Below are 17517 nucleotides of genomic sequence, written 5' to 3'. Positions count from 1 at the left end.
GTGGGGTCATAGGGGAGAGTGCTCCCCAAAACTTTGAAGCACAAGTGGAGAAGTGAATACAAGAAAAGAGGGACTTCTTGGGAATCATCATGGTCTAAAAATAGAATTATTTTTATCCGCAAGAGTTCCAGTTCTAAGAACTCTTGTGGTAACAGCCTGACCGTAAATCTTACACAGCCAGTTGAAAGATTTCCACTGTTTTCAATTTACTTTGGACCATATTGTATGTAATTCATCTCATGATGTAGAATTCCTAATTTTCCTCTGGAAATATAGTCCAGGTCCCTGCTCCGTTATAGATATTATGATGCCGTTTCCAGCAGAGTGTAAAGACAGTGACAAATGCTGGTTTCAGAGGAAATCTTTGCTCAGGTATTTCAGCTTAGTCATACCCTGGCTGATCCTAGAGTAAATCTGCATGTCAATATTTATCTTATATAGGCCATCTGCTGTACTCCTGACACAGGAATTCCAAAGGATATGGGAAAATAAAGAGAGATTTTCTGCAGAATTCTAAAAAAAGGACAACAGTAATTATCAACAGTGGGTCTCCTTAAAATAGGCCTGGAAGTTTGCTATGACTCAATGTGTTTTAAGGAAAGAAAAACATTATTTTAACGATGAAGCCAGCAAATTCTACCCTTTAGATTCCACAGCAGTAATCTCTGTAAAACCCATGATTTAAAAGCTGTTATTTCTCGCCATCTGAAGCTAAATACACTTTTTTATTCTAACAAATCTGAATAAAATTAGAGCACTCTGCATAAATTCTCCCTGCCTCTGCGCCTGCTGTCTTAGCTCGAGGCAGAAGCAGATGCCTGCGATTTCTAAGACTGTCAAACCAGCACCATAAGCCAAAGTTACGTTCACCTTAAAAAACCACGAAATTTATTCCAGCTTGGTAACAAGCTGGTCTACTATTTCAGGGTTTTGGTGCCAGTGTTCTGCTTTTTAAAGGCCATCTAAAACCTCACAGGCATTTTTGACATTTTCCCATTAACAGGGTTGATATTTGGGGGATTGAGAGTGCTTTGTGTTCAAATTTAAACTTTTAACACCTAAGATCTGTCACTGGTTCACTGGAAGATGCTATTTTGATTTTCCTCATTATCACTTCTTTAAAAAAAAGGAAAAAAAATAACACATTGCTCATTTAATATTAATTGGAACATATTTTTCCCTGTAGCAGTTTGCTGATTATGAATTTCAATGCCACAGAGATGGCATTGCAAATAGTGCCTATAAATAGAAAATAAGCATTTTCTGTGAAATGCCCAGCCAGAGCAAAGGCTCATTAATCAGGGAATAGGTACAGCCCAAGAGCCCAGCCTGACTGCTCATGGAAACACAGGATGACAGAGCTGTCTGAATGATCAACCACAGCACTTTGGTCTGTGTACAGGGAGAAAGTTTAGTCAAGTGTTTAAAATATGGAAATAAGAGTGAAAATGCCTGTGTTGTTTCTCCTGCTGACTGGCTGCAGGCACATCCCCTCCCTGTGATTCAATCACTGACAAAGGGCCACCTTCCACATGAAAACTGCAGGCAGCATTTCTCAGATATAGCAAAAACTGTAAAAAAATTGCATCATGGAGTGTGAAAGGTGAAAGTGGTCAGTGTGTAAATCACAGGGATTTGTGTGACAAATTGAACAGTTCATGTTAAAACCTGGCAGGTCATTTTGGGCTGGCTGCATCCATGGGTTGTCTTCAACATATCCTGTAGTGAGAGCATTGAGTATGGCCAGAAGAAAATTATTCACGGAGGAGAGAAAGTCCTCCTGCTCCCTTGTCTGTCAGCCACGGACCAGCGAACATTGGGTGGTGCTACACAGAGATCAGCCACCAAAATCTAATGAGGACAGCTCTTGGTTTCCAGGTTGAGACTGGCTAATTGGGCAGGGTGTGATTTAATCTGTAAAGAAAAGGGCTGCTTTTGTCCTGGTTGCATAAAATCAAGCCTAGTTTACTTTTGACCCTGCTTGGACCTCATTTCTACTCTTAATAAGAATAGTAACAATGGCACCTTTCACTCCCAGGGATTTCAGAACATTGGAAAAGCTGCATCCTCTGAGCAGGGATGTGGAAGGATTTGAAGGAACATGAAGAAATTCCTTCTCCTTAAGAGGGGGACTTATTTCCCTGACATCAGAGGGGGCTCTGGCCCACTGGGACCTTTGCAGAGCCTAAGCTGAGCCTTGGTGCCCAACCATGGTCAGGGGGATACCAGCCATGGGCCAGGGGCAGCTCCCCATCAGCACTGTCAGAGTCCAGGGATCAGGAGCACTAAACCAGATCCAATTCTGCCACCTGCTGCTCCCCTCCACGCCTACAGCGCCCGTATGGTCACTCGGGACCCAGCCCTGGTCTGCTCTAACCTGGCTGGGATTTTACTGAGGTTGTGTTACTGGGGGGGTTGTTGTATTTAAGCCTGAAAAAAACCCCAAGAGTCTCAGTTAAGTGCTTTGCTTTCAACATTTGTATTAACAGCAGGAATGCAGACTGTCCCTGCAGCATGTAGTGATAAAGGTGATGAAGAACGTCCATGCCTGCCTTACAAAAACAAACCCTGGGATTGTGCTAAGTACATATTTTAGAGGAAAATTACTAATAATACAAAGGAGGGAGACTGGGCTGTTCAGTGAGAGAGAGCACTGACGTGGCTAAAGGTTATGACTGCCATAACTAAAGGTGCTTTCAAAGCTCAAGCGTTTGAGGAAACAGAAGAGAAATGCAGGTTTGCCTGTACAAACCAGTGGGGGTTCCCAGCATCCCTCTAGATATCTCCAAGTGAGAAGTTTAAATTAGAAAGCTGACTCCATGGGCAGTTATCAGCAACTAGCATGTGCAAATCCATGGCTTCTGTATCACTAGGAATTCAAAATTGCTTTATTTTTAACTCTGAATATCCAAGACTTTATCCTTATGTGCTGCTAGGCTGAGGCACTCAAGCCGCTGAGGCACTCGAGCAGCTGAGGCAGTGCCTGGCCCTTAAGGCTCTTCTCCATGAGCACTTTCCATTGGATGTGAGTGTTCCCTACCTTGAGGTGAGCTGGGAGGACAAGGCTCTCACCTTCCATGGCAGCAGAAGTTGCAAGTGCTGATATCAAGGATGTTCAGGTTGCCACAGGAGACTGGAGTTCTTTGGGACTTAAGGGAGACTGTGGCTTATTCCTCCATAGACACTTAACTTCCTCTCAGGCCAACCACTGTCAAGGACAAGGACTCCCATCAGGCCAGTGATCACTTTATATACAGTGCTAACTAAATTTAGTGCTAAATCTGCTGTGAAAAATTACAGCTTGTAATATTTACCTGACCAGGAGTCCAGACCCTCCTGTCCAAATACACAGTTCCTTAAATTAGACACAAAATGTGTCGTGAGACAGCAGTCTAAATTACCTATTTACAGCACTGGAGCAGGAAAGTACATATTTATACAGCTAGTCCTGAGTTCTTATTTTAAAGAAGTGGACTGGCTTGTTCAGGGTGTTTTTTAAAATGCTGATGGAATATTGAAGAGCTGGGAGGTTTGAGAGCTCTCCGGGCCAGGGCCTCTCTGTGTGTTTACGGCAAGTTCTGCTCAATAAACCCAGCTTCCACCTCAAAACTGGGAGCAGTATTTCTGGGATCTATTTCTTGGATTCAGTCCTCAGGGGTTCTTGCAATTGAAAGAATGAGATTATGTGACAATAAAGAGCAACTCCCTCTAAAATGACTGTGCCCAGGGATTTTTCCCTTCTTAACAAACATTATTGCTCCCAAACAACTACTTTTGTATTTATGTAACAATTTCCTTATGGGTCATTGTTGAATAGAACTTGGGTCCTTCTCTACCCAGAGCCATTGTCCCCATCACTGCAACTACAAAATTATGTCCATTATACCCTGTCAGGGCAGTTTTTATCTGCACCAACAAGCTTATGAGTTACATCACAATTACATATAAAAAAATGTAATTCCATTCTGCAGCACTTCTTCAGTATTCCAAACTTATTCCTTTGTGAAGTCAATTTCCCTCAAACAGCCTTTTGAACTTGTGTAAGTTTTAAATCATAAGAAAGAAAGAAAAAAGGAAAAAAACTGAGGGAATGTCTTCATCAGAGTCTGCTCATAGCACAAACCAGGTTCAGGATGTGCTGGTACAATTTTGTTGCTTTCAGCTGCTCTTGGAGATAAGTGGCTCCTTTGAAATATGACTATGAAGTATAAATTAGTAAGATGTTTCTGCAAAGAACGTGTCATGTTTGGGGAAGTTTATACAATCTTTGTTCAGGTGGGTAAGCAGGGCCTTACTCTGTTTAATGGTTACCTTGGTCTTGCTGCCATCTGTGGATGTGGTCCTCTGTGCCCCTGTCCAGAGCTGGGTGATGCAGCTCTTGCTTCAGGTATTTGCTGTTTGATGAAATCCCTCATGGGAGCTGCAGGTCCTGCTGATGGGTGATGGTATTCCTATGAGGAAAGCCACACTGTCTAGAATAGAAGGACCAAATATGAATTCTTTTGAAAAGCTATTGAATGAATTTTTCCCCTGAAGTGTTTCAACCTCTCATGGCAGTGAGATTGTCATCGCAGGGGTGTGGCAAGTGAAATCTGCTTGGCCTTATGGGGGGAACAAAAGAGTATCGATGGCATGGTTTTAAGATGGTGCCTTTGAAGAGCTGATCAGCTCAGTGCAACAAACAGTACAAAAATTTTTGAAAGGCCTAATTACTAATGACAATTTGATGCTTTGTCACCAATATGAAAAATAAATATTTAAATACACAAGCTTTGTGAGGAATGTGTGCCTCGTGTAAGTGCCATCAGAGAAAGCTTTTTCATATTCCTGTGGATGAAGGATGAGTCTGAATCCCAGTCCCAAAGGCATCAGAGCAGTGGGACTGCAGGTTTGGAGGACAGGACTCGGCAGCCTTTGTGTCCCATCAGGCAGAGCTCAAACTCAGACCAATGAGGCTGTTTTACCAGTTAACTGACTTGGAGAGCTCTTTTTAAGCACCTTCCAAGGAATATTTGTAATTCTGGAGGAGGTCTGGGAACATGGGAACAACCCCTTGTCAAGAGCCCATTTCTCTTCTCCCCAGAACGCTGCCATTTAGTCCCTGTGACCACCCTCACTCCTTGGGCATCCACAGTTCCCAACTGCTGCAGCCCTTGCCAGCCACAATCAGTGCTCCTGACAGAGCCCCAGCCCCTACTGAGGAGCTCAGTCCAAATAATCTGTTGTCTTATTTACACAGCTCATCCAGGCTGACACTCGTCTCCTTCAAGGCAAGAAATATGCTGGCTTTGAGAGTTGTGCATCAATTCCAGCCACCAAGCTGCCTTTTTAATGTCACATTCAAACACAAGGCTGATTTCCTGCAGTCAAGACAGTGTGGGACATTTTCATAGCAGAGAGTTGTATCCAAACATCTATTTGCTCCATGAAAAATTGAAGAGCCAGGTGCACTCTTGCTTTTGAGACACAAGTGACCACAAGGCCCTGAGACTAAAAAAGATTTCTCAAAAAACTCTTGGATAAATCTGACACATCCTCAAAATGTCACCCTTTTCATATTATAATGATTCTCAGGAGCTGTGTTTGTTGTATGTTAACAAATTAATTACAACATCAGAGTGGGCCAGAATAAACACAACCATTTACTTGTCTTGGAGAAACATATTTAAATATATTTAGGTTCCAAACTTGATCCCTATTTCAGAGGTCTCCAAGTTCAAGAGGTTTTATCACTAGGTCGATGTGTCAAATTGTCTCTTTTCTTTATAAGGCTATGCTATTTTCTTCATTAATATCTTCCTGAAAAATGAACATATGACAGTATAGCCCAGCATTTCTGCTGTACATTTTCATGACTTGGCTGAATTTTTTGTTTCCTAATAAATGAATTTCTGAGTTATTGCAGACTTGCAATGATGAAATTTCAGATTTTCTCACCTCTTTTCTGTGGCAGCTGTAAATATCTTCATTCTTTCAGATTTACGTATTCTTGAAGCACAGGCAAAATAACCTCTGTTTCAGTGGGTTTATTGTGAATAAAAGTCCTTGTAATTTCTGAAGATTAGAGTGAGTTGGCAAATGTTGTGTTAGACACAACAAGGGTATCTATTATTTAGGGAACTTCCAGCACAGCATTATTGTCACTGATTAAACAGCACTGTTTCCCTCAGCAAGAATTAGTGTCTCTAAGCTATGGGTATAGGAATCTTTCAGTTTTATCTTCCATTCCTACCTCAGCTGACTTCTGCCAAATGCAGTGCAGAACTTGGGAACAATCATGTCTGTGCTTGCCTCTGCCTATGGGCACAAACCAGGCCCAGAACCTGGGATTGTGACCCATTCACAATGGTCAGAAAGGAAATATAAATGAGATAACCTTGGTGTAGCCGTGTGTTTGCAGCATTGCTTTCAGCTGCGGCTCAGAGGGTTCGGGGGGTTTTGTCTGGAATAACTTAGGTCAGCTACATTTTGTAGGAAAAAGAGAAGGGGAAAACCTTAATTATCAGAGCTATTCTTTCTGAAATTTTGTCGTGTGGAATATTTGAGATAAGGACACATTCAGGTTTTGTTTCAGGCTGGTTGGTGTTCAGTTCCATCACCTCTGAGCTCAGGCCTGGACTCATTCTGTCAGGAGTTCAGCTGGAGCTGGGCTCGCCACAAAGCTGGCTGGGCACCTGTGAGGAAGATCTAAATTTCCAGGTGAAAACAGCTGATCAGCTAAGCAGACCAAAGGAGATATTTCACTGCTATATATTTTGATGTTTGATTGGGTATCACCAGTCCCATCTGACCTGTCTGGTGGAGCTGTGCACCTTCCTGTTTCAGAAGCTCTCCACCAGAACACATTTCACCAGGTTACCCCGAGCTCCCCTGGGTGTTGTGGTTATATATTTAATGGTAAATGGCTCAATAAAAACAGATCAGACTTGTGGCTGGGGAACTCTCAGATTTTGGAATTAATGTTTTCATACAAGTTTCATAGGTGATTCTTGTGCATCTCAGTAATTCCCTGTATATTGAGCCCGTCATTTCTTTCCATAGATGAGCTTTGCTTTTAAAAGCACAGTAGATGATAAACATAAATGTTTCATTTCTTATAAATATTTAATAATTATGAATAATTGAAGAGCGGATTTTTAAGCAAACTGATTAGAGTTGTGTGAAATTAAGGCTACCCTTGTATAATTTTCTAAGCTGTATTCTAGATATTATCTGGGCTCTGTTGTGCTATAGAGGTGCATGCCTGATTAGTACTGTCATAAAAAATATTAGCAGATGGGAGCAAACAGAAAAATAGACTTTTAACAGCTATATTGGCAATAAAATTTATATGGAGGACTTCCTTGTGGATACAGAAATTTCTGTATCCAGCAGTTTTCATTCCATTGTAATCCATTCTTTATGGGTTATTTTAGAGATTTGTTTTTCAAGAGAATGTGTTTAATAGCACAGCACTAATAGCTGACTGTGATTCAGTGACTTTCACCTATTTTGCTTTCAATTTCTTCTAATTGCCTTTGATCTCCCCGGGGCTTTGAAGCCTAAAAAAACCCATATAATGCTTATCTAATTACCAGGGCTCTTGCATCTCTGAAAGATTTCATTAAGGACGCTGCTTTCTGGTTCCTGCACTCAGCTGAGAGGCTCTGTTCCCAGATGGTTTTGGGTGTCTCACAGAGCCACAGTCCCTTTGCCAATAGGTGCCACTGTTGCTCTGCACGTCTGAGTCGTCAATGTCCTTCACTTGAAACCCAACCTTGAAAACGCAAATCTAAATCACAGTGACTACAATGTTGCAGAGGTAAAACTCCATCCAGACCCTGGCCAGAGGCTTGTCCATGCCAAGACTAAGGTATATGCTTTATCTTGTTCCTAAAAATAATTATAATATTGCTAATCTTGAGCAAAAATGATGAATTGCACTGAATTAATTCCAGATATATTGAATGTAAGCCTTTAACTTGCTGCAGGTTTATTGTTGAGCCTCAGACCAAGAGCAGCTGAGCTCTGCAGATCTCTGCTCTGGGCCAAATGTAATTTAAATGCAGAAGTTGCACATTGGAGCAATAAGAATTTGGACTTGTACCAGCACTTCTTACATAGGAGCAAAGTCCCAGGGTGGCCTATCCCATGGTGGAAAGGTCCCCCAGAGCTATTTCTTCCAGGTTTGCCCTCTGGTAATGCAAGGTCAGCTAATGTAGTTTGCTTTGCAGCTTATCTGCCTCTAAGTGCTGTTCCCTATGTAAAGCCAAGGGTAATCAAGGTCTGCCTGCTTCCTGCACGGGGACTAACCTTGCTTCACCTTGTCCTTGCATGTGCAGCTGTTTCCTATGTTTACTTTATTCTTGGATGTTTCAGACATACTATGGAATAACACAAGGTTCTTTTCTGCTCTTTCTTCAAAGAAACATGCAGCAAGCTGTGTAAAAATAAAAAACCAGAGGGCAAAGCAATTAAGAGTTTTATGTTTTTTCAAGTTCCATCCCACTTGTTTTGTGTTTTGGCTTGGTTGTTTTTTTTACTGCAACTATCTATTGACTAAAAACCAAGAGATGAAAAATTTGGTTTCAGTGATTTAATATCTTCTGAAATAGTCCTGGCCACCTGCAGGTCAGGATGTAACCCAGCAACTTGTTCTAACTGGTCTAAAGCCCTGTGCCTGTATAACCTAATTCTCATTCCTTCTGCATGGAGCAGCTCCCACAAACAACAAGCTATATTAAGTAGTACTTAAGATCACCCTAAGCAGTTTACACAGGGGCATCTCCAGTTTCTCTGGCTCTCACCAGTTGCCCCATGGTTTGCAGATATTCTGCCCCTCTTGGAAGTCCAGGATTCTACCGATATTTTGGGGAAGATATCCCTGGTCGGGAGGTCATGAGTTTTAGGTGGTTGTGTCAGCTGACAAGTAGCAAAAGCAGAAATTGTTGGGCTTTCACAGGAAATGGGGCAGACACCAGACATCACTCAACTTCTTTCTAGTGCAGCTTTTCATCAGGTCTTCGAGGTGGCCGTAGAGAGTGGGTTATGCTGAGACAAGATTAAATGTTAGAAAGGATGTAATGAAATTTTTGGTCCAGGTGTTTTCACTCCACAGTTGTCATAGGGAATGTTTGTACTATTTTGACAGCAGATTAAGGACAAAATGGATCTTTTTGTTCCCAGGACATGTGTGTCTACTGCATCTGTCAGTATCTAACAGTGCTTTTCTCTTCTAGCCAGAGTGTAATGTTATAAATCAGGAGTCCTGATTCTTCAGAACCTCTATGGTAGGTATTTAAAAAGTTAGCACAGGTGTACCTTCTACTTAAAAATTCAGAAAGATAATAATACTCCATGAATTCTCCCGCTAGTTGTATCCCACAGCTCTCCTTGTTTTCAACTGATATTAGATAGGGGAGAGAGATCTGTTCATTGACACTCTCCTTCATTGCTCCCTTTGGTGAATAGGGATTGTCATATGAATAACATTTCCACTTCATTAATCCAAAAAATAAGGTACTGATTGGGTAAGAAAGTAGCCAAAAGTTACCACAAGATCCATTTCCAGAATGTAAACAGAAGGAGGTTCCTGTCTCTAAATCTATATATTGACAGTGTGCCATGTTCAATTTCATTGAATTAAAAATGCCAAGAACTACCAAGAATGGAGAAATCTGATTGCTGAGGAATCCAGGCCAACTTGCACTCCATCTGCAGAGGGGAGGCAGCACACATTGTAGCCGTGTCCACTGCAGTTCTCAGTGTACTCTGACACTAAATTTTGGTTTCTTGCTTCCTTGTGATGGATGAAAAGTGCTGCAGTGGCAGGCCCTGAAATGAGATGCACATGCTACTGTTGTGCACAGCATTCAGATGGCTTAGTGTGCTTTTGAGTCAGACTGTAGTGCCACTGATATCACACACCTTTGTCAGTCTTTGTGTTACTTATAAATTAATCTCTGAAAATAAGGGCATTTGCATTTCAAATAAATTTCCACTTAACTTAAGCAACTGCATCTGTATGTCATGAGATCTGATCAGTCTGATTTCAACATTTGCATCATGGATTTGCAGACACATTTAAGAAGGCTGAAAATGAAAAGCTGATTGCCTTGTGCTGCCTAAGGGTTTTGTGCAGCAGCATTGTATATCCAACCTTCCAGCTGCCTGTCTACAGAGAATGACAACAATACTTGGGGGTGCAGAGGCATCTCGGTGGAAGGGATGTTCTAGCAGATAATGTTTGTGGGAAAAGTATTGTAAAAGATCTGGGCCTTATTTAAGTGCAGTTTGTTTATATGAATTGGAGGTGTGCTGATTAAAATAATCCTATTTTACCAGCAAGCTGCTATTAGAGCCCAGAGAATGCCCTGAAGACACAATACCCAGTCCCAGGTGGGAGTAACACACTGGTTTTCTTCATGTGCCCTGGTCGCCCCCAAGGCATAGACTGGGAAACATCCAGGGAGTCCCAAGCAGCGTGTGCTGGTTGCCTGTCTCGGGAAGGATTCCCACTGGAATCCAACCTACAGGGGAGCTCTGGGGTCTGTGCACAGCCATAGAGCTGCAGTGCCTTCCTTTACATATACAGATGTTTAAGGATATATAAAACAGGATTTATTAGTACAGATCATCACTGCCTGGAATGCTGGCACACACAGCCCCACACTGGAATTTTCTGCTCCTTACCTCAAATTTCCCCATCGTGGTTCTCCTTAGTGTCTGATCTGTGAGCTGGGAAGCAGATGAAGCTGTTCTGTATGAGATGCTGCTGAGTTTATAAATGTGAGAGATATACAACACTCAGCATTGCTGAGGCAGCCCAGTAATCACAGCAGCTCTGTCCCAGTGCTCCTTTCTTAATCTACACAAGTGCTTTTATTGGGGAGGAAGTCTGGTCTATGTTCTTTGTCTCAGCTGGTAAAGTCAACTGGTAAAATCAGCCAGTGTAAAATTTTAGATTGGTTCCTTAGTGCAAATAAAAGATACTGCATAGCACTTGAATTGAAATTGAAAAATTATCTGTGGTTTGGTTAATTTAGTTAAATATCTTCACCTGCCATGGGAACTAGCATCTGAAAAGCATGAATGAACCATTTTCCCCCCTTTGTTCTATTTCTGCTGCAGCAGACTGCAACACGGTCTGGCATTTGGTTCCAGGAAAAAAAATCTAAAGGAAGCAATTCTAGCAGTCAGGAGGACCTGCTTGAACAGCTCTAATATTGAACCTAACTGGCATGTTTTGACAAAGTTAAAAGTCTAATGACAAAATTTTGCTGAGCTTTTAAGCAGGGCATGAAATCTATCGAGCAGCTCTGCTAGCAAAGATGCTCGTGTTTCTACAAGCAAATGAGACCAATATCCAGACTATTAAAGATCCTCTGATACAAGTCATAATAAGTATTAAATTCTGAAAGGATTAGCGGTCTCTCTTGCATGATGTTGGTGTATGTTATTGTCTATATTGCTATACAGCTGTGTGTAAATGGTACAGCAGCCTCAAGTGACTGCTGTAAGTGCCATTTTTAATTGGCCAATGTTATATACAGTGTGAACCACTCAGTGCAACCTGTGCTCCAGCATTGCTTCTGCCCTAGCTTAAGGAGAGGAAGGGCAGGTCATAAACAGAATGAATTAATACAGGCCAAGAAAGATGCTTATTCTTCTCCCTTTTATTACTCTCATGAGCTGAGGCTGGACTCCAGCTGACAGCTACAGCCCTGTACTACCCCGACAGCACAGGTTCTGACCTGCTCTGTTCCTGCCCTGACCTTCCTCATCTTCCCCTTCCTTCTCTCCTGATCTTTCCCTTTTCTACAACCAGTTTCCAATGAGAGCTGTAGTAGAGTATTTGGGTCCAATTTTCCACAAATCTTACCCATCTTTTTGTGATGCAATCATATTTGTTTGTCTCACCAGCACTCCCCTCCCTGGCTGATGGAACTGTCTTTCAAGTTATGTGAGTGAAACATTACCCAGTAGTCCATTGCTAAAGCTGGGGCAGGAAGGGGCTCCAGTCCTGCCTGTGTGCTGAGAAACATGGGTGATGTTGGAACTGCTTGGCCATGGAACCATGTTTGTTGTGCCCACAGTGACAGTGACCACATTCGAGGCTGCATCATATTTATTTATTGTCAACCAAAACAGTGGCTCACAACCCACTAAAGTCAGCTGGGTTTTATTCTCATACCACACACACCTGCTAACACACAGTTTCTCTTCATACAGATATATTTTAAACAACTGGAACAAACCAGGATGTCCATTCGAAGAACTGCTCTTTACTGACAGAGTTAAAGATAAGGGCTTGCAGCATGGTACAAGCTTGTATAAGGTTTGTATATTCCATGTTCCAACTAACAGCTGGAATGAGGTTCTGATGAGCCTTGTTTATCATTGTTAATGGCTGCCACTGCTTGACTACCCATAACCTGATATTAAATATCCTAAAAAGATATTTTCCTAGGTTGAGGCATGAAGAGACTTGTGGAATCTACGAAGTTTACTATAAGCTTTTTAGGAAGTTAACAACGCTGTCCAGTCCCCTTTTCCCAGATGGAAATGAGAAGCCACAATAATCATATAGGCTTATGATTCCATGGAATCCATCCTCGAGGTGGTACCAGGTCACTCGAACCCCGTTGTCCTCCAGCCTCTTCTTGTACAACAAGCCATCGTCCCTCAGCACATCATACTCGCAGGTCAGGATGAAAGATTCTGGCAGCTGGTGAACAACAGAGTCTTCAGCCAACAGTGGGCACAGCATGGGCTCACAGAATCTCTTCACTGTCTCATAAACTTCAGCTATAAAATCAGTGGGCCCAAGTGGCTTCACACCTCTGACCTTAAATTCCTCAGGGATGTTGTCTGGACTCACCCACTTCCTATACTTCAGCCTCAGGTCTGGAGGAATATGAGAGCCCTCCAAGACCTCTTGCATGTGCAGTGCATCCCCATTGAGGTACAGCAAAGCAAAGAAAGCAGCACGTTCCCGGAATAACAGAGGGACTCCCCGATTTTGTTGATAAGATGGCAAATTGAAGTCCAGCGCCTGAAGGCCTGGATAGATCAGGATCTGAGCACGGAGTTTGGGGAAGTCTGACCTGCCTGCCAGGGTCTGGCTCACAGCAGCTGCCAGGTTGCCCCCAGCACTGTCCCCGCAGACAATGACCCGGGCAGGATCCACGCCGTAGTGCTCCAGGTGCTGCAGGAAGTGCTGGGTGGCGTTCAGACAGTCTTCGTATGCAGCGGGGTATTTGTGCTCAGGGGCTAAACGGTACCTGGGACACAGAGACAAGTGTAAGAGAAGGAAATAGTTTTAAATGTACTGCTAAAGTCCTGGTTCCTGCAACCAGCAATACCCTGATTTCTGCAGAATTTTCTTTTTCTCCACAGTATTATCATCAATAAACCGTGAGTAGGTGGTGCAGATTATTTTGTTATTATATCATCTATTTATGATGTCTCTTAGGTGTTTAACAACACAGGAGTACTCAGATGCCAACTCTATGTAGGTTTTACTGACAATCATTTCGTTACTTTCTGCTTCAGCTTTTCATGGGTTGGACACAAATGATTAATGAGTTGGACACAAATGACAATACTTCTGGTTTATGTCTTTGTTACGTAAAGCTATGTTATATATCCTCATAATCTGAACCATTATGCCAGTATTTTGATAACGTATTAGCTTGTCATTCACACTGTGCTTCCCTAAGCATCAAGCAGGCTTTCCTTCAATAAGTGTTAAGGAGATCATATAGCTTACTATCTGTTTACAATCAGTTTTGAGTTTGGAATTTGAAAATATTGATTCAAAACTTCATTTTCCAACTAGATATGCCAATGTATAATTTGTGATGTAATTAGACAGTGAAAACAGCCCAAGTGAGTCTTCAGTGGCTCCAAACAACAGCAGAATGAATTTGTAAATCCCACGCTTGAGAAGTCCCACAGAGACATTTCTCTGAGGAAGATTGTTGCTATGACTGGGGAGACAGGAGGTGATATTTACACTATAGGAAATAATCTCTCAAAATCAGCATGAGGAAAGACTCACCCCACAGATACAACCACAGATTCACTTTCTCTGGCGATAAAGCGGCACAGATTTTCGTGGGTCTCTGAAAGAGATTTGGTGGGGTTTGGGTTTGGGTTGGGGTGTTTTCTCTCCAGAGGTGTTTTCTATTGGAGAAGTCAAAGAATTGCAAGAAGAAAATATTCTGTACTTTGCTCTGCTGCTTCCTACACAGCTCCTCAGTCCTTTTGTATCTCCTCATCTTCCTATTTCATTATTTTTTCCCCTTATATCATTGTCCTGTAAGAAAAATCACGTGATCCACAGCAGATGCCTTCTTCCGACAGCAAGAATTACAAGATTGAAGCTGTGGTTATACTCAAAGTTTGCAACTGCTACAGATCAAGAAACAACCGACTTTACTATTTATGAAGTATGTATTTCTTTAACTAAACTATAATATTTTTTCTGCTAGATATCTTACCAAGACTTCCGAATACCCATCCTCCTCCATGAAAAAACATAACTCCTCTCCTTTGGCTGGCAGATGGAGCCTTAGGCTGGTAAATCCTTACAGGCACTTTCTCAAACCACAGATCCTTGATGAAGAGCTTCGCGTCCGCCCCCAGAGTCTTTCTTCCTTGCATGTACCGTACAAAATTCACCTGAGTGCAGATGCCAATGTTTTCCAAAATCTTTCCCTGTTCAAAGGCAAAGAGAACAGAGATCTCACTCAAGAGATCCTGTATTTTCCAAAGGAAACGAACTGTGTGGACAGTAAACTCACGGTGCCTAAGTCATGTATTTTTAGGGCAGTAATGAACTAAGAGAGTAGTTGTACAGGTGTAGGAGACAACTGAACAAGTAACAGCAGCATCAGGAGAGGTCATGAGAGAGCTACCTGAACCAAAGAATGGAACCCCAAACAATGCAACATTAACAGACTGGTGAAAGGTGAAATAGATCTCTCTGCTTCCTCAGCGGGTCCTTTACCTAACATGGAAAGCAAATTTGGTTTTCACTGGTTATTCTATCCTTGCCCCCCAGAAGATGTGGAAACATAGTGAAAGACGGGTCTTTCTGGTGCCGATTTTCGTGGTACAGACACTTGCCCAAAGTAGAGTTGACTAATTTAAGAATATATTTGATAATAGCTTTTTGATCCGTCTCTTAAGTCTCACTGATGTGTGCCATGCACTGACAAGAAAATCCTGAAGTATTTAGTAGGGATGAACTTCTGTTCATTCTCTATGCCATAGGGATATTCATGCCAGGCATCAGAAAATGAATACAAATCAGAGCTAGTGCTCCAACATAGCTTTGCGTAAATAAAAAAAAGGTGTACCCCCTGTTTTGAAATGCATTGTTCAGCCATGCCAACCAGTACTTCGGTCCTTAGGAACATTTGGATCAAGTTCATAGTACTCAGGATTCTGTTCTGAATATTTCTTATTAGACAGCCAGATTTGCATGGATAGTCAGTAGTGCCATGACTCTCAATGTAGGCCTTTTTTTTCAGTGATTCCAGCTATTTATAATATTCTTTGTGCCTGATCTTGAGGAAAGATTTCTTGCAGAAACTAAGACTTTTTACAATATACTGATTTTAATTGGTTACAGAAACTAGTCTTAGTGTCTCCAATTGCATACACGCATGATAAAATGATTTATTCTTTTGTATTTGCTATTTTCCAAGCAGGAATGGAACAATACCAAGAATATCTTAACTTTTACATTCAACTTGTTTTTCTTTCACCCTGTGTTGTTTACATTGCAGCATACAATGCTGGTTTATGGTGGGCAGTGGATTGATAATACAAAGACAACTGGCTTTTCCAGCTGCTTAAGTGATGTAATCTCAGTTTCTAATTATAACTTCTGTGCAGCCAACGCATGAGAATATATATTTAGAATTCTTTACTATGGTCAACTATAATCTAGAATATTTCTGACAGAGAATTTTTTTCTCTTAGTTTTCCTTTTTAAATTTTAAATAGTTTGTCTCTCTTTGCAGGTATTCCATTAAATTAATTTATTAAATATATGCACAACCTCTGTTATCTCCAGTCTGATGTCATGTCTCATCAGAGCATCTCTACAGCTATCGTTACGTAGAAATACCTGTGATTCAGTGAGCTCCTCCGTCAGCAGAGCTCACCAGATGCTGAGTGCTGCTCTTGGAGACTGATTACCTTCCCACGCTTTTACAGACTGCTTCACCTGGAGAAGCTGGGCTGGCTAGAGCCCCTCATTCCCATCAGAGAATCCTGCTTAGTTGCTGCAGGAGTTACATAAATGTGCTTTGGGCAGAAGAATGCCTTCAGCTCCTCTTGGGCAATGTTACCTAATTTTGTCACTTATGTGACAGAAACTGTCCCTTCCCAAAGCCAGTTCTGAAATGTTCAGCTTCTCACTTTATATTCAAAATAAATACAGAACTTGTCATCCCCACAACCAAGAAAAACTTGGCCCAGAGACATCTGGTATAGTCTGAACCCAGAATGGAAATATAAATGATCCAAAATGAATAAACATAATTAATCAAATCATTACTAGGTCAGCTCAAGTCAGGGCAGAAGCACAGTCAGACTTTGACACACTTGTGTTAAAGCAGCAATAGGTACTGCCTAAGATAGAGCTGGGCAGTACTGGGGTAGAGCAGTGCAGTGTTAAAAGTCTGGCAAAGTTTCTTTAGCAACACTCAGCTAAATAAAACATGCAGCATGACAGCAATGCCCTGCTCTCGTCTCTGGAACATAATTCCATGCAGGCTTCTAGCATTGTACTAAGTTTAAAATCTACAGGTTCACTGTTCTTCCCCCAGAAATCACACCAGGTTCACTTACCACCACAGCTGTGCATATTAAAATTATATGAATGATTCGGAGCTTTGCAGGCTGGTTCACTCCAGGAGGAATTTCTGAGTTGGAAAAATCAAAATTAATTGCCCCCATGACCAACAATATAAATCCAGCAAGAAAACCAGCTAAGAATAACACCAGCACTGTGAGTACAACTGCCATTTTGCTGAACTGTAGTGATCTGAGATGTCTTTGATTTGATATATTTGGCTTGTTACTTCCTGATTCTTTGTTCATCTTCCTGTTCTTTGTTTGCTCCAGTAAAAATCTCTCTCCTCCCTTTTACAAATACATTAGCAAGTATCTTTCCCTCTCCCACTTTCTTTCCCCCACATTCCCATTATCTCAAAAAAGATAAGTTGGTCAAAGTCCTTGATTTGTTAACAGATCCATGCCAGAGGCATTTTGGAATTTTTGCATGAAACCAGTGCTTAGCTGGGAGAAGAGTGTTATGAATGAACTGCATTAGTATTAAATTAGTTGGAGGTGGAAAATAGACAGAGGGCATTTGTGTGCTTTTAGTTTGTGGCATTATAAAACACCCATCTGAAGAGTTTCCTCAGGAGTGGGAACCTGCATGTGATGATTGTCACTCAAAAGGGCCAAAGGGATTGTCACCAGTGCTCTTTGGAAAGTAGCACTTAGAAAATTCTGTCA

General features: G+C 41.7%; 1 protein-coding gene across 1 annotated transcript; it reads right to left on the bottom strand.

Moving 5' to 3' along the window:
* Positions 1-12091: 12091 nt before the first annotated feature.
* Positions 12092-17031, bottom strand: LOC121675716 (arylacetamide deacetylase-like 4). Its single transcript, XM_042051378.1, has 4 exons — positions 16846-17031; positions 14484-14700; positions 14042-14105; positions 12092-13262 (listed from the first exon to the last, which is right to left on the bottom strand). The coding sequence occupies exons 1-4, from the start codon at positions 17020-17022 to the stop codon at positions 12488-12490; spliced, it is 1233 nt and encodes a 410-aa protein (XP_041907312.1). The 5' UTR covers positions 17023-17031; the 3' UTR covers positions 12092-12487.
* Between the last annotated feature and the right edge of the window lie 486 nt (positions 17032-17517).

This window comes from Corvus kubaryi, unplaced genomic scaffold (genome assembly GCF_017639235.1).
Source record: "Corvus kubaryi isolate FWS band 111438036 unplaced genomic scaffold, C.kubaryi_AGA036_p1.0 75, whole genome shotgun sequence".
In the NCBI taxonomy this organism is placed as follows: Eukaryota; Metazoa; Chordata; class Aves; order Passeriformes; family Corvidae; genus Corvus; species Corvus kubaryi.
This window is presented reverse-complemented; position numbering and strand designations above follow the sequence as displayed.

Bases quoted from the DNA above. Each gene is read 5' to 3' on its own strand.
- LOC121675716 (XM_042051378.1), bottom strand. From the start codon at position 17,022: ATGGCAGTTGTACTCACAGTGCTGGTGTTATTCTTAGCTGGTTTTCTT. The intron at 14,106-14,483 runs GTAAGATATCTA...AATCTCTTTCAG, and splicing joins ATGGGTATTCGGAAGTCTTG to AGACCCACGAAAATCTGTGC. The intron at 13,263-14,041 runs GTGAGTCTTTCC...TCTGTGTCCCAG, and splicing joins TCTGTGGTTGTATCTGTGGG to GTACCGTTTAGCCCCTGAGC.